The following is a 25,335-nucleotide window of genomic DNA, read 5'->3' as shown; positions in this document are numbered from 1 at the left end:
GCTTGGAGTATAGCAGAGGGAGAATTAGAAAGGTTTTGCAGAAGAGGTAACTTTGAAGCTTAACTTTGAAGAATGAGTATATATTCTCTAGGCAAAAAAAAAAAAAAGGATGCGGGGTAGTAGAAGAATGCAGCTTATTGAAGATGTGGCAGAAAGCTCGGTGACTGCTGGAAGATGGGGTCCATGGGAAAAGCAGTAGTGATGGTTGCAGAGCCAGCTCAGGAAGCACTGTACTGATTTTGAAGGTTCTTATGCTAGAGTGTGCTCTTCCCTCCTACTTGCCCATGTATCAAACATAGCACCCCTATTCCACTTACAAGATATGATGTGCATAGATAGATGTACTTATAGATGTCCTTCTTCCACATTTTTGCTGGAGACTTCTAATTTCTTTTTTTATTTCCTTGAAAAATATTGATTAATTCTTTCATTTTAACATACATTAGAAAAGCCTCATGTTTATGTGAAAACTGCATCTTTTCATCTGACTTTCAAATAACCTTCTATAAGTAGACACAAAGATAATTTATGGTGCTTGAAATTTTCCCATTAGCAATTTATGGAATTCCAAGTGAGGAGACATAGCAAAGGTTATATAGTCCAGGTTTCCAACACATGAACCCTTCTTGCCAATCTCAGATGAGTGCTTACCCAGTTGTTTCTAGTATAAATCTAGTAATGGAAACATTGGCCTTTTCCTATTGTGATTAACACTGATATGTCACAGAGTAAAATTGTAGAATTGCAGTTTTTGTTTTACAGACAAGAAAACTGAGGTCTAGAAAGAAGAAATTATTTACCCAAGGTCACACACAGTGGATGTTGACAAAACCAGAAGGAGAATTTATGTTCTTTATCTAGCAACTTTTCCTCTCTGTGGCTACATAATGAATTGGTCGGATACTTCTCTGAATTATTAGGAGTCAGGAAACTGTGATACCAGTCCTTTCTCTGCCCTTAATGTACTCCCAAGTTCAACTGCGTCAGTGTTCCAGGTCTGTTTTCTCACCTGTGAAATCAGAGGCCTGAACTAGAGGAACTTACAGCTCCGTCCTTGACTCCTTGACTTTGTAAGAGTCTTTATCTTTTCTCTAAAAGATATGTATAAGGGTCCCAGTAGACCAGCTGGAGACTAGAAAAAGAGTACAGTAAAGAGAGCTGGCTGGTCTGCTTTGTTTTCTGATTTAAGGGCATTTTATAATAGTCTCTCTTTACGTATATTTTAGTTTTTCCTTTATAGCAGAAATGTTCTGATTACCTGCCCTTTAAACAGTGCTTCCATAGACCATCAAAAATTTCCTTAAAGACCAACTCAACCTTATATGTTGCTGATGGTTTTAAGCAAATGGGCTGAATCTGGCAGCCAAGCCTCAATGCAAACAAAAACATTTTTTGGTCAAGCATTTTCTGGTTTGTTCAACTCCATTACAGGGCTGCCTTTAAAAAAGAAAAAAAAAAAAAATAGTAAAACCCACAGAGGAACAAAGCACAAGTCCTGGGAAGACAGTTTCCAGCCACATTAGCTCAGATCACCAGGGTAGAAAGCATCAGGGCCCTCATTGTCCAGACCATCATCATCTTCAGACTCTCTTCTTATGTTTTTTCTGCTATTTTAATTCCACCACTTCAAAATAGGGGGTGGAGGAATGGAAATAGGTTAATAGTTTCCATGAGTTTAGACTGTGACCAGAGGCATACTAAGCAATTTTGGGACTTTCGGCAACCGCAGCTTTGAGGAGAGAATGGTGATGGATTTACCAATTCATCTTGGGATGGATTCCAGAGCCAGAGGAGTCCGGCCAGCAGTGTGCTGCCAGGGTGGGATGTACACAATATGCCTTTATTCATTCCTTTTGACACATACATCCTGGGCCTATTTTTATTCCAAGTGCTATACTGGGTGTTGTATGGGAGAGAGAAATACATTCTTAAGACATAGTCCTGGTCCTTAAGGAAATTATGGTCTAGTAGAGGAAAAAGACATACATGCAAATAATGTTAATACAGAGAATACCGTGAGTGCTGCAAGCAATGTAAATAATGTGCTCGGGAAGGGGAGAAAAGGAAGCAGTTTATTTCAAATGAGGACATCAAGGAAGGCTTCGTGGCGGAGTTGCCTTCTGATCCATAACTTGAACAGTCAGAATGGGAAATTGCAGTTCATGTCAGGCATTAGCCAATGCACGGGAGTATGGAAATTTCTTATAGGTTCGAAAAAGTGTGAGCAGTCTGAGACATGAGGGGAATCAGCCTAGAAAGAGAAGTGAAATATCAGGTATGGAACTAGATCTTTTTATATTGTGGAGCCATATAAGTTTTGCTAACAAGACAATTGGTCACATCTGTGGTTTGGAAAGGAAACTGGAAGTCACTTTGGGGATATGGAAGTATTACAGAAGAGAGAAGCAAATAAGGAAGCCCATCAGAGACCATTGCTGTAGCTGAGACATCAGCACGCTAGATATCTACCCACAGGCATTCTTGCCTAATGACTATTTAAAGGTTCTCATGATAAGAGAGCAATTACTCCTTAATTTCCACATCCCTCTCAGTTCTACACCTTTCCAATCAGATCTCCATCCCAGGTTTATTTTAGATTGCAAACTCAGTGAGTCAGTCCAGACATCTCAGTTGGAATATAGCATATTACATGTGAAACATGGTTATTTGGTAAGGCACCATGGGATTCTGGGGAAGAATGGAATGTTAACAGCTAATTTTATCAGTCTTTCTAAGTCCTGACTCCATAAATGGTATACCCTTTAAGGAGGGTATATATTTTTTAAAGCTCAGTATATTTCTAAAGGCAGATAAATTAACTTTCTTAATTCATTTCTCAAAACTGGAACCCCTTTAGGTTCAACATGTCCATTAAGAATTCACAACACTAAACTTGGAGATGGTGTTTGAATCAAGGCTTTCAATGATCAAAAGCCTCATTGGTTGTGCTGCATTCTGATTGGAATCTGCAGTGAGCATGCTCTGCAAGTCTCAGTCATCGATGGAACGCTCTCTAAAATGTTAGGGGGCCTCGGTGACCCCACTAGGTCTTTAATGATGAAGCAAGTTTGAGAAATAGTATAGCATTCTTCCCATGGAGAACCAGGGTTGTATAGTTCAGGGGTCAAAAAATTACAGCCATGGGCCAAATCTAGCCCACCACCTGCTTTTTAAATAAAGTTTTACTAAAACACAACCATGTCTATTTGGTTACATACTGTCTGTGGCTGCATCTTACTACAAAGGCAAACTTGAGCTGTTACCAGAAAGCCAGAAATATATACTCTGTGGGCCTTTACAGAAACATTTGCCGTCACCCCTGCTATAGTGGAAAGAAACAAGGACAGGAATAAGAAGGCGTGTTTTAAATCCTACATTTGCTACCTATTACCTGGGTGACCTTAGAAAAACCACTTGATCCATCCGATTGTGTTTTCTTTTCTCTATGATAAAGATGTACACTCCAACTTCCTCTGAGTACCGACTGTGAAAATCATATGAGCCAATGTGTTCTACAACATTGCTTGTCATGCTATAAGTTACTGCATAAATGGAGTGCCTCAGGCCCTGGCCTATCATTGTCATTTTTCTTTTCCTCTCCAGAATACCCTGGAGCAGTGCAGCGTTTGCTCTAAACCTATCATGGAGAGGATTCTCCGAGCCACCGGGAAGGCCTATCATCCTCACTGCTTTACCTGTGTGATGTGCCACCGCAGCCTGGATGGGATCCCTTTCACTGTGGATGCTGGCGGCCTCATCCACTGCATCGAGGACTTCCACAAGTAGGCAATCTACTCTTCCTCTTCCAGCCTTCCAGTCTCTTGAGTCTGTTCCCACTGCCTGGCATATGAGCAACATATTCTTCTCTCTCAGAGCTATAGCATCTCAGGATTGGGTGGAACTTTAAAAAGAGTTTATTTATTTCCTCATCTAATGCGGGAATTGGTATCAGGCAGTCCACATGGTCTTTCCATCCTGGCCTCCGCTCCAAAGCTTCCCTGGGGCTTGTTCATGGCATCTTTGTGTTTCTCTAATTGTGAGAAAGTTCACTCAGAAACAGAGTATGTGTATTGGAAAGAGGCAGGATCCTGGGCTAACCCTCCTTGGACTAAACATGAACAAGATGTGTGACATTGAACAAATTTCTCAATTCTCTGGGCTCTTCCTTTTGTAACAGCCCTGGGTTCTCTCTACACTCTGCCTGCCATTTACATATAGGAGTTTATGAGATGGACACAGAAAACAATTCAGTCTTTACTAAGGCAAGCCTCTCACAAACTCAGAGGCAGTTTAATGTCATTGTCAATATGTTCATACCCTCCTCTCACCTCTTCCCCATTCAGGACTTCTCTCCATCAGGATATTTTCTAATGAAATATGAATGAAGAATTGTGCAGTCTTTTGAGGAGGATTAGAAGGTAGAGCCCCAAGGTCAAGACCGCTTACTCGTGGGCCTGGAAAAATATGTCCCCACTTCCCTAATTCTCACATTTGTAGGTCGCTCTTTCTTCTCTTACAGTTGGGGTTTTCGTGAAAATTGTATGGTTTCGCATTTTGCTTATTTTTATTCGGCCAGTTTGTTAGTTGGTTAATTGGTTGGTAACATTTGTTACATATTTTTAGGAACTGTATAAAAGCTGTAGATGTGATTTGTAGACACAAAGGCTTTCTAGTCCATATTTGCTAGGCAGTGGCTTTCCAAACAGTCTGAGGCTCTCAAAGAGATGAAGCTTCAATGGCTCACCAGTTTGGGTAACTGTTCTAGGGCTTCCAGATGTGCAGTCTTGTGGGTTAATTTTCATCGCTCTGTTGATTGTCAACAACCAGGAGGTACTTGCCACAAGCAGTTTGGGGACCTGAGACGCATAGTATAAAAATGAATTTCCTGACCACTTTCTGCGTAGCAAAGAAAGTGAAAATCTCACCAAAAGGCGTGAGGCTGGATGAATTTTTAAAAATCCAGAGGCGGAAATTCTCCACCTGAATTAGACAAAGAATGCTCACTTTGAAAGGGCAGTCACAGCATAAATTGTACTTCACATTATTGATATTTTTAGCTTGTAATTACACATGAAAAAAGAAAACCTGCATCTATTTAAGGGAAGTGAAAAGATACCATTGGGGAGTGTGTTTCTGTCACTGTTTCTTTCCTTTCTCAGACTTACCCTAATCCAAGAAGGAGTGATAGATATAATCAGAGCACACATGTTTTTGTTGCTGGAAAAAAACTGGTATATTGTATCTTCAATTAAAACAGGAAATCAATTCTAACAAATATAAGTTTATATATATGCCATTTATCTTTCATTTCTAGGAGTGGGGAGCATTAGAGACTTGTGACTACTGACATAAGTATGTGGGTCAGAACGCTCCAGGAAAGCAGACTTGAGCAACTAAAAAGGAAAATAATCTCAAGCCCCCACTTCTCCCCCGCACCACCACTGATTCAGTGGCATGGTAAACCACAAATAATTTTTTTCATGTTGTCTGCATGATTAACAAGTATTTAGGGAGTGAAGCTTTTTTATATTTTCTCCATTTTCCAAAGGAAAATATAAGAAAATTTTATAGAACTCTGTTTCTGAGCCTTGAATATACTAGAACACAAAGCAGCTAAAAGTCCAACCCAGGGCAGGCATTGCAAGGCTAAGGAGAAGGGTAGATAGGAGAATATAGCCTCCTTCTGCAGACACTTTTTTGGGAGCTTTTTTCTTGGTTATTCTGAATAGGTCTCCCTTTGTGAGCTTTTAGGAAATCTATTTTAATTCAATTCAACCCCATCTACAAAGAGCCTTCTGTGTGCCCATTACCATGCTAAGTGCTAAAGGAGAGAGATACAAGAGAAATTGCACAGGCAGAAATTGTACAGATACACAGAGAGAAACTATTGTCAACCAGGAGCTTATCGGAAGGAGCGGACAGTAAGTACAGAATATGTGTGGTATCAGGCAGGAAGGTCTCAATGCAATGAGATAGGCACAGGCAAAGGCTTGAGCCAGTCGGAAGAGATTACTTGGCCCTGGGCTCTGAGCAGGTTCCTGGAAGCAGAATTTCAAGAGTTTTCATTTTATATGAGAAACAAGGAGATTCCTGGCAGAAGGAACAACTCGGCAATAAACAAGAGCACGGAGCTAGGAAAGGCTTCTCTACATTCAAGGAACATTTGCTTGGCTGTAACTAGAGCAGCCTGGGAGTGGAAGTTACTGTGAGATACAGGAGGCCCATGAGAAGGGATTTATCTCGCCTGCCTACAATCCTGTCTTTTAAACCGGTGCTTCTCAAACTTTAATGTGCTTACAAGTCACTTGGGGATCTTGTTAAACTGCGGGTTCTAATTGAGTAGATCTGGGGTGGGCCCTAACATTCATGCCCAGATGGTTTTGGATTGCACTCTGAGTAACAAGCTTCTGAAATACTATTTTTGAGGCCTCGTTAATAGGCCATCCACTACATAACCACCTTCAGTCAATGCTGGCTCAAGTCCTCCAGACTATTAGGTGGGAACTCTTTCCCATATGTCATTTCAGAGGATTGCTCAAACTCAGTTCCTGGCAGGCTGACTACATCTCACCCCCAACACACACACACACACACACACACACACACACACACACACACACACACACACACACACACACACTTTGCCATTTCACCTAAATGGCCATCTTTCAAGGCCCAATTCAATTACTGTCTCTCTAAGAAGCTTTTTCTGATCTCATACCTTCCCTATCCCCATGTTTTAATTTATATCCCTTTCTCTTTGTTTAATAGTTTTGTAAATCATCCACAGATAGCACTTATTATAATCTGACTAGTAATAAAGAATACACATGCACAGACACACACACACACATCCATGAAATTTTACAGCAACCACCTTAAATTTTTGCAATATGATAGGATATGTGTACATACATTAATAGAACAAATGCAGAAATAGAACTTCCTCACCAGTTTGATCTCTGGAGCCCTAGTTTATATCTGTATTCCTAGTGCCAGTACAATGAGCTCAGAAAAACAAGCTTATTTAATTGACCTTTTCATTGTTGAGCCTTTATTCCACTATCTGTTCTTTCTTGTCAGGCATATTACTCTCATTAATTTCTTTGTTTCATCAATATCCATTTGTTGATTTCTAGAAATGTGCCAGGACATAAGATGACTAAGACCTCTCTGAGCCTTGGCTCCCGTGGTTGTAAAGTAGAAATGATAAAAACAGTTTCTCATAATGCTGCTGTCAGTAGAAAATAAGGTCAAGTGCTTGGCAGGGCTTGGCCCATAATAAGCACTCAATAAATGGTAGCTTTTAGCCATCAAATGTGTTATCGAGTTTATTTGTTGTTGTTGTTAATTATCATTATTATTATTATTGTCTGCTCAGTATACTGAACCTTGAAATAGGCCACCTGAGATTTTGAACAATCTTTGAAATGCTGGCCAAGGAACACTGTAGGGACTGTGGAAACCATTTCCTGTCTCTTAGCTTTGCTTTTTCCCATCATGGAAATTAGTCCAATTGTCGGAAGGAATCATTACTCAGCAAGAATACAGTTTATTCCTTTCCAAAGAGGAAGGACCTTGAGATTGAACATAAAGGCCCAAGTAACATTTTTTTTTTAATAGAGAAATATGGCAGATACTTCATTTCATTAAATACAGCCTGAATTTCTACTCTCTGCACCAGTCACAGTGGTTGTTTTTGGGGACTCAGAGATGGAGCAAATCCTGTCTTTTGGAAGGTCACAGTTTAGTGGTCCCCGAAGATATGCAAATAACCCCTACTAAAATAGCCATATGCAGTGAAAGATATTTTATCCTAGAGGAGTAAGTAATCCTACTTGGGGAAATTGGGTAAGGCTCATGGATACAGTGATAGGCAAGACATACTTCTGACCTCACAGAATTTTTAGTCAGAATGGGTATGGGAAAAGGAAACTTTTCAGTTGATTCCAGAAGCCTTCTTATTTCACTACTAGTGACCCAGATTCAAAAATAAGCAGGTAGTCTAAAGCAGTTTTTTTTGCCACCGAGTATAAATTTCTTGTATAAAATACCAATTATAACAACTCTGATTACTGCTGCAGTTGTACCATGATCCTTTTCATTTTTCTTTCATAGCAATCAATTGATCTACTGCTTAATTCATATTTATTTAGATTGCAGCCATACAGATGCCTTTTGGGTGCTGCCAGGAAAATTAATATGTACATATAGAGTATAATGTATGTAAAAATGCTTTGACAGCCATAAAGTGCTCTGCAAAGTATCAGATTACTATCATTATTCCTTTTTAAATCTCACTACAAATAAATAAATTTTAACATCATTAATCTTAAAACCCTTACCATGAAAAAACTGAGTTGCTTACACAGTCTGTTTTTTTTTCATCTTTTTCAGTTCTTATCTACGCCCATTTCTAATTATGTCTCATTTCACACCTTCATAAATGCCACCCCTAATCTCTACAAGATACAGATGGATGCATGGCCTATATTTGCAATTTATTAATCTGTTATGAGAAAAAAAATGTTAGGGCTATCTGTCATATTAAGGAATATTAGGAGATTAGGAAATATTAAAATATCTCACCAACGTTTAACCTCAAAATCATACATATCTGTGTATGTATGTGTATGTATATATGTGCTCATATACACATACCCTCCAGAAGCACTAAAATCCTTTAAAGAATAAAGAACTTAAGAGCATTTTAATTTTTTTTCAAACAAAAGTTTAACACAACCAAAATGTAAGAAGTACAGACTTGGCCATAGTAAGTTTGGTTTAAAGAGTATTTAAACTTACTAACCTCTGCTATTTAGAAAAGATAGGCATTCGTGGTTTAATTCTTAGAATGGAAGACACATTTCGAAGAAAGAGCCTCTAATAAGTGGGAATAAGGCAAAGTTATCAAGCTCAGAAGAGCTGGGTGGGGCCTGGTGAACACGTACAACAATGTCTAGAAGCAAAAGTCAGAAACAAGTAGGGACCTCCAGCACCTTTGTCCTCCCCTCTAGCTAGCCTGCCCAAGCCCGGGGTCTGTGTTTGGAATCTCTCCCCTAGTGGATTCCGTGCCACATACCACATGGCCAGTAGCTCCTAGATGCTCTCACGCATAAGCAATTCACATACTCGCTCATCCACTATCACAATATTTATGATCTACGAGGACCTCACCAGTCACTGAGTCTAACTCCTTTGTTTTAAAGTTGAAGAAGCAGACCCAGAGAAGGCATGTGACTTGCTCAGAGTCACACAAGAATGGCAGACCAGATGTCTTGACTTTCGGTTTATATCTTTTCTTTTAATCTCTGTGTCTCACCTCTTTGTCATCGTCTATGCTTGATATCTAACCAGAATCGTCCCTCTATTTTCAGGAAATTTGCCCCACGATGTTCTGTGTGCAAGGAGCCTATCATGCCAGCCCCGGGCCAGGAAGAGACTGTCCGGATTGTGGCTCTGGATCGTGATTTCCATGTTCACTGCTACCGGTGTGAGGTCTGTGGTCAGCACCCCTACACCCTGCATGGCAGGCATTGAAAGACCCATTAAAGCCAGGTTTTCATAAATATAGCAATTACTAAATTGGAACAGCCTTTTGTGCCTGTGTTCACAGGACTTATGTTTTAGATCTGGCCTGAGCATTTAATGCTAGTGATGTTGAATAAGTCACTTTACCTCTGTCTCGATTTCCATACCTGTAAAAAGGACTCATTCTTAACTTTCCCAAATGTGGCTATGTGACTAAAATGCAGAATTGTATATTAAAGTATATCGTAAATCATAAAGTGCTAAGTTAGTGGGAAAAGGCAGTGGTGGTTATTGTTGTTGTTGTTGTTGTTGTTGTTGTTATACTGAATCTTTAACTATGGCTCTGATACTTCTATGGGACAGAGATGCCACGATCACCCATTGAGAAGGCTAAGAATTTGTTCTTCTCGGAGGGTTGAAATTTCATGTCATAGAGATTCATTATGTTAGCAAGCACTGACTGAACACTTCACAAAAAAGTTCAGGTGACTGCTAAGAGCTAGGGAAGAGTTATATACAAGATGCCCTGGATATATATACAATAGCTGTAATCCAGGCTATAAGTGACAAAGAAAGTTTCTTGCCCAAGGGACATGTCATTCATACAGCAAAGAGTACTAGGTCTTTCCCTTATAATCTGTATCTCAAAAGGATACCACATTCAGGAAGCGATTTTAAAATGTTTTCTTATCCTGGTTCTATAAGTTACGCAGACGCCCTCTTTTGAAGCAGTTTTCTATGTTCTACTAGCTTTCCTGAGTACAGCAGTTTTCAGCTCTCTGTTCTATCTGAGGGAATTATATGTACTTCCTCATTAGCACATCTTCCTGAGATTGGCTCATCTAGTCCCTCTAAGGAGATCTTCCTAAGACCCAGGCTGGCTCTCTGAGACTGCCTTCATTCCATCCACTGCCTCGGCTATTACTGGCCACCTGTTTTATGGTGTGCACTGTTTTGTCCTAGAGCCCAAGTTGCCTTATCTAGAGAAAAGATTAAAAAAAAAAACGACTAGGTTTTACACAAGGTTTTATGACTAAAAAGGAACAACAAAGTCCAGCCATCACTTTTAAAATCGACCTGAATTCTAATGTGTAAGAGCTCACAGATACTTTAGAGATCATTTTACAGATGGAGAAACTGAGCCACAAAGAAAAAAACGCTTCCCAGCATCCCTCACACACATACCAATAAGCTTTGACTTTTTGTGCCAAGAGTTGTACGAAATGTGCTTTTCCTTCTCCCGGATTAAGTGATAGCTGTACAAATTCAGCTTACTTTAAAATGCTGAGGATTTCTTTAGAAACAATACTGCAGGATGGGAGGGACTGTGAATTATATTATCATAGAGAGCAGACCATTGTTCTAGTTCTGCCACGGACGCTGCATCGCACCGGATATCTTACTTCCCTCTCTCTAAAATGAGGAGGTTGTACTAGATGCCCCATATGGCTCCTTTTGGCTATAAGAATCAAGGCATTGATGGCTCCAACACTGTGCAGGTTACTGTAGATGTAAGCTCATTAAATGCTTAAAACTATATCATTTATGAAATGTTCCTCTTTATTTCTAATGAAATGAAAAGACTTGGTTTAGCTCCACTGTTGGGTTTCTTGAATGCCTCCAGAGCTGAAAAATATCTGCTAGTTCATTTTGGTAAATCCGACCTTCCTGGGGAGCCCAGCCTGTGCCACTGTTACTGCTGCTGTTGTATTCTCCGTGACACCCTTTTTGAACTTAAATTTCACGATTTATCCAGTGCAGACATGAGCCGCAGTGACCTCCTTGCTGTCAAGGTAGACAGCAAAGGTGAGGCAAGAGCAATTGTGGCCTTTTAAAAGAGTTTTTGCTAAAGTTAGCAAGGGCACAAACCACTAGATGAAGTACTTCATTTTTTTTTCTAAGGAAACTTCCATTTTCTCTAAAAGTAAGGGCCAACATTTAATTAATATAACACTCTAAAAGTAAGGGCCAACATTTATATAACACTTTCCAAAATGGACCCTCAGAAGTGCTACCAACAGCAATATAATTCTTTACAGTTATGGAGCTCTTTGCATTGTTTCAAAGTATCTTCCCATCCATCATCCTCTTTGATTCTCTCAACAGTTCAGAGTGGCCATCGGCCTTACCTGCAGTGACACAGGTAGTGTTAGAACTAATGGTAGTGCCCAAGGGGGCTGTCTCCCTGTCCAGCACTCATTCCTCTACACCACGATATCTCCTTTAGAAAGTATAACAAATCATTACTCTCCACAAACCTCAGGATTTTATTTTCTTACTGCAATTAAAGTAAGTATGTAGAGCCCACTGGTGGCCCTTCAGCTTATCAGGAGCCACTCTACAGCTTTGCTTTTGCCCAAAAATGGCCAAGAAATTTTGTCCCTGCCCTTGTATATTCCTTTTGAGAGATTCTTAAACGGATGACAAAGGGTAAGAATGAATTACTGGTTAGGGATATAGTCTTGTTTTATTTTCTCTTGTTCTTGCTATTGTTTGCATTAAGGGAGCAAAACTACGATTTGGAAGCCTAGACCTCTGAGTTCTTCTCTTTCTATACCTGTATTTCCTATTAAGTGACCTTAGAGAGTAATTTTACCCTGTTTTTATGTATGTCTTCAATATTTAATTCAATTTCATTCAATACATACTATGCTATTTACTGGGGACGGATTAGAGGTGGCTGGGGGTATTTGAAGAGGATAGGTAAGTGGCCGCATAACGGAAGCCTTGAATGGAAAGCTAAAGAATTTGGTCTTTACATATGTAGTTTACATTCTCACTTACATCATTTCCATCTGTCTATTTTTCTAGGATTGTGGTGGTCTCCTGTCAGAAGGAGATAACCAAGGCTGCTACCCTTTGGATGGACACATCCTCTGCAAGACCTGCAACTCTGCCCGCATCAGAGTGTTGACCGCCAAGGCTAGCACTGACCTTTAAATTCAGTGGCCCGTTTAGCTGGTTAGTTGGTGGCACCGAGAAGAATGAATCACAAGAAAAAAAAAATAGAAAAAAAGTAGAAAAATAGAGGAAAGGCAAACAAGCTATAGGATGGTCTCTGTTCTTCATCTGCTAGTAACCTTTCTGTAGAAACACATAGATTATGAGATTTTTTTTAAGTTCTTACAAATACACATTTCACATTTAATCATGTAGGACCTTAATGGGCCTTTGTTCCCAAGGACTTCCACATTTTTGCACGGATTATGCTCCATCCCATTCACTTCTGCATTCCTGTAACTTTTAATCCCTGTGTTTGTCTCACTTTTCATCTGGTTGAATGGCTTTTTTTAGTGTGGTATTTGCTGTCACACAGTTTTTCCTGGGTGAGTTTGCCAACTCACAGGTGCTTTCAGGCCTGAAGGCTCCATCCTATCACTTCCACGTTGCCTGTGATCATAAAGGATAGCCATTCTTTCTTTGTGTATTGAAAAGCATATCTTTCTGTTGCTCTAAACTGGTCATGTCCCTTGTGGGGAAAATGCACAATTTATATGAATTTAAGCTGTAAATTACATAGATTAAAACAAGCCCAAATTTAGTTTGGAACCATCCAAATTCAAAATCTATAGTGACTAGAGTTGGGGCTCATTTGAAAACAGGTATTAGTGAGAGAGATCCAAATGTCAGTCTTTTTCTATAGAAATAATAGGTGGGATATGCTAGAAAAAGCATTTTGGGAATATGTTTGAAAAACCCATTATTATCCCACAATATTATTTTAAGATTTTTCCTTTTCCATACTGCCTGGACATAATAATACAGACAAACGTGGCTTTCTCTAGAATATAACATTTCCTATACTGTCCCGCTTTTCATATCAGAAATATCGACATTTTTTCTAATATTCAAACATGATCGCCAAAAATGACTTTTTCTCTAGTGAAAGATAGCTATAAGGAACAATTCAAATTATATTTTTTCCCCAGGCCCAGGTCCTTTTTGCCTGACAATTGCAAATCAAGGCACACAAAATAAAATTGTGTAGTTTTGTTTAGTTTGATTTCAAAAGACAGGAAAACTTGAAAAGATTGTGAAACTACAGTATCATTATTCTCTTAATCCTTCCGTAACTCACATTATGTATTGCAAGAAACATTTTCATATCATTGATGGGACATTTATACCACACTTTCAAAGACAATCACTAAAAAAAAATTGCCTTTCTGAGCTAAAAATATGCAGACTGTCTGCCTGGAATCTTTATTCAAACCCTTTTGGGCAGTGAAATGCTTGCTTGCCAGCTGTAGAACCGTATTTCATTAGGTTCGAACATGTTTCTTTTAGAAAGAGACACCTATATTAATCATGGCAGATTGCCGTTTTTTAAACTAATTATTTTGGATTGAGATTTCTTAAACCTTCCTTCAAATCTTCCACAAGTATATACTTTTAAATTATGAAGTATTTTAAGTATATGCAAAAGTATAAATAATAATATAATGAATCTCTATATACATAACACCCAGTTTAAGAAATCAAATATAACAAATATAATTACATTTCCCTGTGCACCTTCCCTGATTTCACAAATATCTTTTTCATGGTTATAAAGTTATGAAGTCAATTTTTCAGCCTGACTTTATTTTTTTTATTTTTATTTTTAACACCCAAAACAGAAATGAAAAATTATTTACGCATGTTTTGAATTGCAACCCATGCCTCAAGAATTCCAATTAAATTTATTTTACTTTAGTAAGAATACTTATAAAAATGATTCTTTTTTTTTTTTTTTTTTTTTTTTAGGCTTAAGAAATTCTTAAGCTTATGGTCACTGTAGCTCATCTAAGTTAATCTGTGGCTCATTTGCTTTGGTCACCAAACAGTTTTGTTTTAAAACCACCAAAGTTATAGCTTTTAAAAGTTTCCTTTGACCACTGTCCTCTTCTTACCTTAAAACTCTTAATCCTTGATTTTAAATTTCTCATTACGTGAAATACAATGGGATTCACTTTGAGTAGCATGTGAATTTTAGGATACAATGGCGATTGTATCTCTGCATTCTGTCTTCCGAATTAAAGGCCATACCATACTGATGACCTCAAAAAACACTGACTGTTAAACAGTTGGGGTGATAATATAATCTGCTTGAATTTCTTCAGTAACTTGTTTTCTACGAAACACTTGGGAAAAACTGTCTTTAGGCCAAAAGCAAAGAGCCCAATTTATTGAGAGATGGATTTATCTCTTGAATAGCTGTCATATTATTATAAATTTTGCCAAAAAAGGAAGAATTTATGAAATATTTATACTATGAAAATGCAATAACATTCTACTTGTTTGCTACAGTTAAGTCCTTATGGAACTGAATGTTTACAAGCCAAAAAAAAAAAAAAAGCAAGTTATAATAAAATGCTGTCGCAGACGCATCGCTGTGGCAGTGCCAGAATACTGCTTGCTTACAGTCTTTATTGTGCATTTTTATCACATGACCTCAGAGTATCTTTACCAAAGATTTTTAAAGTAAATCTCTTTTAATATAGACTTATTATTCTTTTATATAATGAATGTGCACACGTACATATACAGAAATATTTAGATTTAGATTTTTTTTTCTTTCACAAAGTATAATAAGGAAAGGATCCTACAATTGTTTATTCCGGGATATCTTAAATATAAGATTTATATTACTTTCTTTTCTTTTCTATTAATCATTTGACTTAAACAATGCCGAATCACTCTTTACTGTTTTAGTTACATGAAATATTGCCTATAACAGAGATATAAAGATCATATTACCTTAATGAATATAATTCTATTGTCTTTTGATATATTGTCTTAATTGTTGACACTTAAATTCATAAATAATTGAAAAATCATAGAACCTATAAGAGAATGTTTGTAAAAATATACTGGTTTTAAAAAAAATTGTTAAGAACACAAATATTTGGTAATTCTGTGTGACACGAGAGACATGGAAAAGGGGGAAAAAAACCCACTCTGTCATGGGCTCTACAGACAATTTCAGAATCAGATTTCTTCATTGCCTGCATCCCCAGCTCATGCTGACTCAATGTGAAGTCTCATGTGCAAACAAAATTGCCTTTAAAACTCAAAAGTAACTTACGTGTCCCAGCATAAGGCATCAAGGCTTTGAGATGATGGAAATTTCTGTAGCTCAAAGACGTGGGTTCTTTTTCTGGTCACTGACAAACTGTTTCTGTAGGAACAACTTCTCTGATCAAAATTACTTTATCGGCTGTATTCTGCAGTGAAATTATCAACACTAATTTTTTTCTCACTATAAAAGATTTTTCATGTATACTTATGATGATGTTTAAAGTATAAAAAACTCTAACTCTAATAGATTTAAACAAGTATTTTTATTTAGGTCCAGAGGAAGAATAGAGCACTTTTACCATGGCGCTCTAGTAGAGGGTTTTATGGAATATAAACAGGACTTTGAAAACACAACTTCCAACCATTTTTCTAGTTAGTTAAAATCCTATTAATGTGAACCAGCCAGGAATAACAGTGTTATTTCTGTTTGATATGGTTTGGGCTTCTCTTGTCAAATCTGTGTCAGCTGCCCCCCTGATCCCTCCATTATCGAGTTTTGAAGGGCGTTGAGGGAAGTTATGGCAGCTGCAAGGAAGATCAGGGAAACACTGATGTAACCTCACAGCCTCTCACCATTCCTCTTGGCTTGGAAAGACTTTTTTTCCATATACATTTCTAGAAATATTGCTATACTACCTTAGTATTTCACATTTGTAGTTTAAACAAGCGATTGTCCATCTGTTGCCTACAGCTACAGTACATGTGTGTTATGAAATATGACAGCATGTTCCATACCCTGCTTTAGCCATCTGTAGGAAACCAGTAGGCTGAAAAAGATATACCTCTGCAAAATGTTCCTCGAGTCCCTTTCCTGAGATCATTCTCTTGGTGCACTTGGATGCAAGACAATCAGAAAGCAACATATATGTGTGCCTTATTTTTAAAGAATTTTTACACTACTATGAATACTCCACTGAAGAATCTGTAACATAAATAACAATCCCCAAATCTCAAAGATATACTCCTCAAAAAGTCCAGCAAAATCCAGAGAAGTCTAAACTCTTTATTTTAGTCTATTCTAATAGTATTTGCTTTCTCTTTTATTTCTTCAAAATACCTTATGGGTTTCTAAATTGGGGAAACATTCTTACAGTCACGAGGTGATGTATTGGATGTTGTTAACGATCATATATGTTCTAACTCTGATTTAGTGAGATAATGTGGACAAGATTTCACTTTGAGCCTTTAACACTCATTCAGCATATCCACATTTTTTTCAATTGTCGTAGTTTTTTGGTTTGTGTGTTTTTTAATTTAATAGTGGATAGAACAAGTTGAGAATTCTGGTTCTGAGTCATCATGGTACAATCATGAACATATCAGGTTGAGTTTTTATTTGACAGACAACTAGAATGAAATTTTGTTAATGAGGCTATTGTTTTGTTTTGTTAGCATATTATTTCAAACGTTTAAAAAATTATCCAATTAAAACTGTGTGATTTAGTGAGAATTTTTACTCCCTCCTTCCTTTTATCCCTTCGGCTTTCTTCCTTCCTTCCATTCTTACCATCTTTCTTCTCTTTCTTATTCATTCTTTCCATCCTGCCTACTAATGCTATCCTGCTTGGGCTTTCCATAAATAAATTCATGCATTACAATCCTATGCTATTATGATTATATTAAGGAAAGACGGTAATCACAAGAATAAGTATGCCATCCATAAACTCTTCCATTAAAAGGGCTTATTTTCCAGAATGTGTTTATTCATAGAATAAGATGAGATAATATAGTCTTTTAATTTTATTTTAATGAGTTTTCATCAGGGACTCAGATCAGAGACTTCTTGGCAAATTCATTTATGACTACTTTTCTCAGCTATATGCAAAGTGATCTTTCTAAGAATAGGTTAAGATTTTTTATTTTTTAATCCAAAGCATTTTGACCAACGAAATAATGATATTTTTAGTGGTAGCATGTTATTTTATTCCATTGAAACTTGATAATTTTTTCTTATGGCAAGGAAAAACTATTATCTTTCTGGAATTTTTACACATAGCATTTTGCCTATGACAATGATATTAAATCTTAATAGTTGAATCACAGTATTTTGCAGGGCGAAAGCCAGCACCAGAGTTTTTCCTGGCGCACAGATTACAAACCCATAATCTGTTTATAAAAAGCAAACTGAGAACAAGAAAGCTGTATCTCTCATTGCAGCATTTTGTTAAAATTTGGGTGTGAGATTCTTTTGAACTCTAGCTAATACAGATAAAAAAAATATGTATGCCCTTTGTTTTGTTTGTTTGTTTAGGAGAAGCTTATAATTCTGGGAACATGTTTTTCTTTTGAGTTTCTATCCTCACTTCCATTTTTTACAAGTTTTCACAGGGTTGACACTAATTTTCCTTTTTTGGGAGGGTCACATATGAAGAAAGTAAAACATACTTAATGCAGTACATAAATGAAATTACCAAGAATTAAAGTCTCAGTGAGTCTGTCATTTTTATATGTAGGCAATTGTTGTTTTTTAACCTGTTCCCAAGAAGAGTGAGATTTAGGAGGAGGAGGACGTTGGTAGAAGGGGCAGTCTAAGCAATTATAGTTGTATAAACAGGTAAAATATTTATATTTCCAAGTTTATGAGATGTTTAAAAATCATTATGATAAAATATACTTTTCCTTTGTCAGAACAGAGTAAAATGAGAGCTGCTGCTATGTCCATTGCATGACCATAACTTTGTTAATTTTCTAAGGTACCCATCCATTTAGAGTCAAGAGAAAACTTCCTTCGTCTAACTCTGATAGACATTTACATAATATACCCAAATAGAAGCTTTATTAAATGACTCACAAATGAAGTTAGTCAACTTTGCACTGAACATAACTTCTAATTCAGTTCTCAACCCCAGGAGTAGAATGATCTACCAAGAGTGAGACAGGTGTTGCTCTGTCATCTTGTCTTATACGCCACCAGTGTAGAGGACTATGAGCTGACTCCAAACACCAGTGTTGTTCCTAGACAAACGGAATTGTGACCCTTTAAGGATCTGAATCTCTGTTATTTTCCTGACATGTCACCATCCCACATCTTCTTAGACCCGGCCAGTATGTAGTATTGTTCATGGTAGTCCATTCTACCATCAGGGCAACTCTTTTCTACAAAAGTTCTTCCTCATATTAAACAAAAATCTGGCTCTGAAGCTATGTAAAACAAGTCTAATTTCTAAATCTTTACTTCTGTGTCAGATATCAATAACTGCGTCAGCTTTTCCTCTTTTATTGACATGACGTCAAGTCCAATCACCTTTTGCTTTTCCTTTGAACAGTTGGACCTAAAAATATTTTCTAATTTTACTTTAATCTGCTCTATGAAACATAGCAATCACCTTGCGTCAGGCTAAGTAAAAATACTTTCTTCAAGGTTGAAAGTAAATGGAATTTGAATCATCCTAAGGAAACTGATATTCAATGTGGGTATTTCCCCCAAGGACTCAGACCCAAGAGAGTGAATGCTAGATGAGGATATACCTCCCAAGCATACAAAACCATCCTCTTACTCTGTGCCCTATACTGTTTTTGATGTTGCCAAAACCAAAGTCATTCTGAAAACAAGAAGTGAGCTAATACGTATGCCATCTCCATTAGACGCCCACTTCTTTATAGTCTCCTCAGCCCTTTCCCTTTGTCCCTGTCTTCTCAAGAATAAGACATTTCTTGTCCATATTCCCATACCGAATATGCAAGAGTCCTGGATACTTTATAGGTTCAACATAAGTATTTACTCCATTCTTCTGTGTTCAAATGTTTGTACCCAGAGATGCTGCATTTTAGACCAAGTAAGCAGCTTTCCTACATGATTGATCAGGAACTATTTTTAGGAATGTATATTTTCTCTTTAGTCTTAACGTCTTTATCCCTTACTCATTAGTTTAATTTAATAATCACCGTAAGAGAATCAGCCCCTAAGTAACTTTGACTCAAGCCAACTGCAATAAGATCCAATAGGTTTAATTGGTATGCCATAGGAATATAGTGTTGGTAAGAGTAATTCTTCCCACTGGCATCAGTAAGACTTCATAGAGGAGAGAAATTTGGTAAGAAATCTTGAATTGATGTATTGACTTGATTTAGAGTTAAGGAAAGAATATTTAAGGCACCAGAAACAACAGGAAAGCAGAGGCTGCATTCAGAGAAAACCCTCTGCTTGAAAAGTATCACAGATCCTGGAATTTTCTTAGCAGGAGAAAAGGCTTCCAGATATTGAGGACATTGGGAAGTAAAAAACCTACAGGAAAGCTAATTCAATTACTTGCTTTTTCATTTCTTCAGAATTGGAAGATGAGTTGCCAAAATGTGATACAACACAGTATGAACAGGAAGTTTCATTTGTAACATACAAAATGTGCATTCTGATTGGCTCATAGCTACATACTCCACTGTTAGAGCAAACACACCTGTCTTTTGAACCCCTGCAAGAGAATTAGCAGGGCACCCCTATTTTCTTATTGCTTCTGGGTTCACAATTAGAAAGGGCTCTGTAGTCACCTATTCCACCTAGTGTTAGAATCCCCTTACAGAGTCATTGCTAAGTGATAACCCAGACTCTGCTTAAACATCACCTGCAACAAAGAGCTCCTTAAGGTCTTCCATTTCCTCCAACATACTTTGTTTTAAGCTCCCCCTCACTCTTAAAGAGAACCAGTCTTTGTGGCCTATGTTCTCCTTGGGGCCACACAAGACTAATATTTACAACAAAACAAAATGTTGCTTCCACCATCCATTTTCCGTTGAAATATATTTGTTTTGTTTTTAGCAACACATTACTTAAAAAACTGATTTTTAGCTAAATTTTTTAAACTAATCTTTAAACATCCTTAAAAATAGTCTGAAGGATATTCTGAGGGTCGAGTTTCAGAGTTTATGAGTTCTTTGTTGTTTTTACTCTCATTCAAAAGAAACTATTCCCAGTTGTTATATAGCTATGTGCCTTCCCCCAGTAACTGTCCCATGAACAATACACTCCAGTTAACTGGCCTGCTGATAATGACCTAAAAATATTGGGAAATGTCAGTATGTGATCTCCACCTCTAACAAGGAAGAGTCAAAAGCAAAAGACAGGGTTCTGTTAAAAGTCATTACTCTGGCCAGTTCTATGTGAAAGGAAATCATTCTTGGGGGAAGGAGTTATACTGTGTTACAGTTTTATGTAGAAAAGGTATAAATGCTTTTCTTATTGCCCTGGGTTACTATTTAGTTTCAACAGTATTTCTTGGTCTCTGGAAAGACAAAGCTTGCGGCTTCTTCCACCCGTTTTGAATTAGAGTCCTATCAGCAGAACCTGTCATCAGTCTCCTGGGCCAGACCTGGGGGTGGCTTTCTGTGGTTTAAAATAATAATTCCTAAGAGAGCTTACAGACTGCTTTCACACATAAAACAGCCCGGGGAGGAAGGTTATTAATAGCCCTATCCTAGAAGAGAAAGCTGAGGCTCAGAATCGTTAAGTGATTTGCCAAGAACCGTACAGCTGGTAAGTGGCAGTTCAGGGATGGCCCCTGGTCTCACAAGCCCAGTGCTCTCTCCAATGCCAGTCTTGGGACATAAAATACCTCAGAGCTCCAAGTATGTTTCTCATAGGCTAAAATGCCCCCTGTTCAAAGGCATCCAAGGAAATTCACATAGACCATTTAACGATCACATGGTAAATCCACGTGTGCACTGTTGGAGACCTTTTAGAGCTGGCGTGCATATTGTGTCATCTTGTGGGGAAATTACTAGGTACTCTGTCTGCTGAGCACTGTAATGAAGTTGGTGGTGAAAGGCCACCACCAAGAACAAACAACTGTGGCACTGAAGCACACGGCAGCAAATTTCCCCAGAGATAGTTGGTTTACTTTATATTAACTGAAAAACTCTCTGGGACTGTGAAGTTCAGAATATCAACCAAGATCCTATCATTTAGAATTCAGTGGAGTGCCCGGGTGACTTGATTCTTAAGACAAGTGTCTCTCCTCTGGACTACGATGTATGTTCCACAAGAGGCAAAAACTGCTGTAGGTAAATAATACATATTATTCTCTCAGTTCACATTGATTGAGGCACACCAAGTATATGTCACTGCATCATGCATTTTCAAACCAGCACACCAATCTATGACCTCGAAACATCTGTGAATAAATGCCATAGGACTGATTGCAATGCTGAGATTTGGCCTTTGCCATTGGATAGGCCAGACTTTGGGGGCTGTTTTGATTTTGTGATTTGTGCGTGCTGTCATAGGGACTTTGGTACCGTGTGTTTCCAGGGCACTTCTGGGGAAGCCCCTGTGTTATCCCAGAAGCCGCTCTACATGACAGTTCATAACTCTCTGTACCTTCTCTTGAACTGTGTCCCTCTGGAAGCCATGCTTTTTGATGTGCGCTTTTGGCTTTTTTATTTCATCCCATTTCTCTCTTATTTGGTTTTCAGTTAAAATCTGTGAACTGATCAAAAAATATTCTTTCTTCATCTGAGTTAAAGCTACTGCAGAAAATCTTTAAAATGATTTTATCTAATAAGCTTTCTAGACATTTTCCCTCCCTAGAGTCTATCATCCATCAAGCTGGTCTTATCATCCATCTGCTTATCCCCTGGGATTAATGAGGGCCAAGTTAAATAACAAATGGCCTCTCGCCTCTTTCCAATCTTCACGCCTAGGAAATACAGGAGGGGCCAGTGGAGCCAGCAGAATAGTAACCTTGGTTGAGATGGCAACATTTAGAGTCTGGAAAGGTGCTTCATTTTCTGTAAGGTTTGATAAATGTTATGGCTGATGGAGTAGAAAACGATTCTTGTAGAATAGATGGAGTACCCCCACCTAGGAGTAGATTAATAGAAGAAGCATTTGGAGAACTTTTCAAAATTATCTAGGTGAGTGCGCCTGAGCAGAGACTCACTTGGGTGGAACCTGTGACATCTTATTAAAGGAAATAAAAAGACAGTGAGGCAGCGAATATGAAAACGCAGCCCTCTAAATAAATTAAGGGAGCCACAAATCCTGACTTAGCTTTACATAATGTAAAGAAAATTATCAATAAAAAATTGTCTTCCTCCATTCTACACAATATAGTTCTCCGTATTTAGGTAAAATACAATTCTGTTGTCTTTAAAACACACACTCATGCACATGCATACACACACGAGTGTGCACATACACATACACACACAAACATCTTCCAAGAAAGCTGATCTTTCAAAAAGAAATCTTATTTTTAAACACTTGGGTTTTTCAGGCCAGAAAATTAATAATTCCTAGACCTGACCCATTTTTGTGGCTGCCAAAAAAGAAAAGAGAAAGTTATTTAAATTTTGTGTGAATCCATTTATATCTTAAAATATTCCAAAGCAATTTGAGGTGAGGGTGGAAACTAATGTATTTATCTCTCTTGCTTGATTCGCTCTTCGTGTTTTTATCTGTTGGGAAAAGAGTAAAGAACTATTCTTGGGCTGTTCTTATTGATGTATTGTGTTGCCACTTTGTTCGGTGCCCGCTTTGCTTCACACTGAGGCATAAGATTAGTAGTTACTTTCTTAACTCCATTTCCTCCATCAGGTGAGAGTAAATATTAAGCCTGAACGTCTTTCCTCACCAAATTATTTAACTCCATTTTTGAACTAGTTTACAAAATGTGAGAGCTAGTTTTTCTTAGATACATTTTGTCTTTCTTTTTTTTTTTTTTCTTGGGAGAATTATGTGTATAAGGGGAGGAAAAAACCAGTATCTCCTCATCTCTTTTTCTCTTTGGGTAACAGTTGATGATCACTTAGTAATGATAATAAACCAGAAGTAGAAGAATAGCCTAGTCAGGTGATGATGTATCTGCCAACGTGTTTCATTCCTTCAAACAGATTTTGAAAGGAAGAGGGGTTTTTATAATTCGAATCCTAACAACGGGAATGACCTCATATTTTAACTTTCAAATAGCGAAAGGCAAGTTGATATTTGAGCAATGTCTGCATTTTATTAATATCTTCTGCTTAGTTGAATGTGAAGTACATCAACATATATGAGTGAGATTGCCAAAAAGAGTTAAAGTGCCTTAGACCTCCCTACTAGGTAGCAAATTGAAACTGGTGTAGACCGTGTCAGCTTTCTAACTCAACTAAAATGTCTGAACTGAGGTGTGTCCTTAATGAAAGAGATTTAGAACCCTGGAAACTAAATCTTATCACCAATAGTTTAAAATGAAGTAGTTGCAAAATCAGAATGTTTTCACCCTAAACATCTAAATTATGCCTTCATTCTTTTGGGAGAAATTTATCAAAACACAAATAAAATGAAAGGCAACACTTGATTGTCTGATTCTCCAGCATGAATAAAATTATCATGTGATTTAATGTGCCTTAAGCAAAAGTTTGAACTTAGATGCAAAACTTTTACAACTGAATGTAGTACTGAACTTTTACCATGTCATCTATGCAATGAATTACTTTGTATTTTGTTTGGTTTTTGTCTTTTAAACTTCACTTTTATCATTAGTTTAATAGATTTGGGGCGCGCTCTCTCTCTCTCTCTCTCTCTCTCTCTCTCTCTCTCTCTCTCTTCTGGGAATATGTGCAATTATGAGACACACCTCAAGAAAGGAAGGGAAAACTTTCTGAGGATCAAAGCTGTGCCGTGAAGTAGACATGACACGAAGACACAGAGCCTGAGGATAGTAATTTTCTCTGAGCCGAACACACAAGCTTTTATTTCATGGCTTTGTCACAGGCTTTTCTCCTTCTGTGCCATCACCTTTGAGAAAAACGATTGCACCTTCTCCAAGTCTGCCTTTTTAACAGCTACTGTTGAGTTGGCAAGACTTCCCCAGCTCTGAATATAGCCATTTGCCGACTCCGGCCTCTTTGCGAGACTGACTCAAATCTGTGATCTTCTGTTCAGCAAACACATCAGCAAAGTGAGAAGATGAGCCCTAAATATAGGCTCTATTAACTTTACTTTTAGATTTACTGCCTTCAAAAAGTGCCTATTCTGAGAAACATAAACGTTATTCTTACATATGTATGTACACACGGTACCCAGAGTCCTACTGTGCAGCCTTCAAAAACATACCATCTAAAGGAGTAGGTGCTAAGATCAGGAACCCTTGCCAAATGGAAGAAAGTCACTCATTTCCAATATCCCCTCTCGTGTGGCACCGTGAAATGGGCTGCAAACACATTCCCTGAGCATTCCTTGCTGATACAGCCACTTTGTATTTATATCCTACTGGATGGTGGCATATTGCTGAGGTTTTCTGTACTCTGCTTCAAACAAATATATGCTTTATGGAATTGGAACATTTAGTCGGGGAAAAAAAAAATGAAGAGAATAGAGCCAGGGCTTGTATTAGGATATGTATCATGTGTATGTTTTATAAACTAAGCATTGGTGGGTTTAGAATGTCAGCACATTTCTTCTCCTTTTATCTCTCAGGCTAACATCAGTGAAAACTAAAGAAAAGTCTTGGCTGTGAGGATTGGAGGCTCAGGGGGCCAAATGTCCTTGCCAGATCCTTAGAGCATCTTTACTTTGACTCCTAAAAATAGTAGCACATGTTCTTTAATAACTTTTTTTTTCTAGTTCTGTCACTCACATTATAACTGTCGATACGTTTAATGGAACCACAGTACAGCCAATAAAGATGGATTCTTCCCCAGATGTGACAATAGGAGAGGGTGCAGGTAAATAAGATGAGGTAGACGATGCACGATTTTTGGAAAAGGGTTGAAGGGAGAACGTGCTTCCAAAAATGATCTTTCTTAATGTGTCGTCTGACTCAACCAGCT

The 25,335-nt window shown here is 37.8% G+C and overlaps 1 protein-coding gene across 26 annotated transcripts in view; it reads left to right on the top strand.

The window, feature by feature from the left end:
• The window catches only part of LPP (LIM domain containing preferred translocation partner in lipoma), a 640,361-nt gene extending 615,492 nt beyond the window's left edge, over nucleotides 1-24,869 (top strand). For all 26 annotated transcript variants that reach the window (XM_023525869.1, XM_011381721.2, XM_011381711.2 and 23 more), the window contains 3 exons: nucleotides 3,604-3,782; nucleotides 9,378-9,498; nucleotides 12,343-24,869. In XM_023525869.1, coding sequence (XP_023381637.1) covers nucleotides 3,604-3,782; nucleotides 9,378-9,498; nucleotides 12,343-12,471 — 429 coding nt within the window. In that variant the 3' untranslated portion in view covers nucleotides 12,472-24,869. The remainder of the gene's footprint in view (nucleotides 1-3,603; nucleotides 3,783-9,377; nucleotides 9,499-12,342) is intronic.
• Nucleotides 24,870-25,335: the final 466 nt, after the last annotated feature.

Source organism: Pteropus vampyrus, unplaced genomic scaffold (assembly GCF_000151845.1).
Source record: "Pteropus vampyrus isolate Shadow unplaced genomic scaffold, Pvam_2.0 Scaffold14, whole genome shotgun sequence".
NCBI lineage: Eukaryota > Metazoa > Chordata > Mammalia > Chiroptera > Pteropodidae > Pteropus > Pteropus vampyrus.
This window is presented reverse-complemented; position numbering and strand designations above follow the sequence as displayed.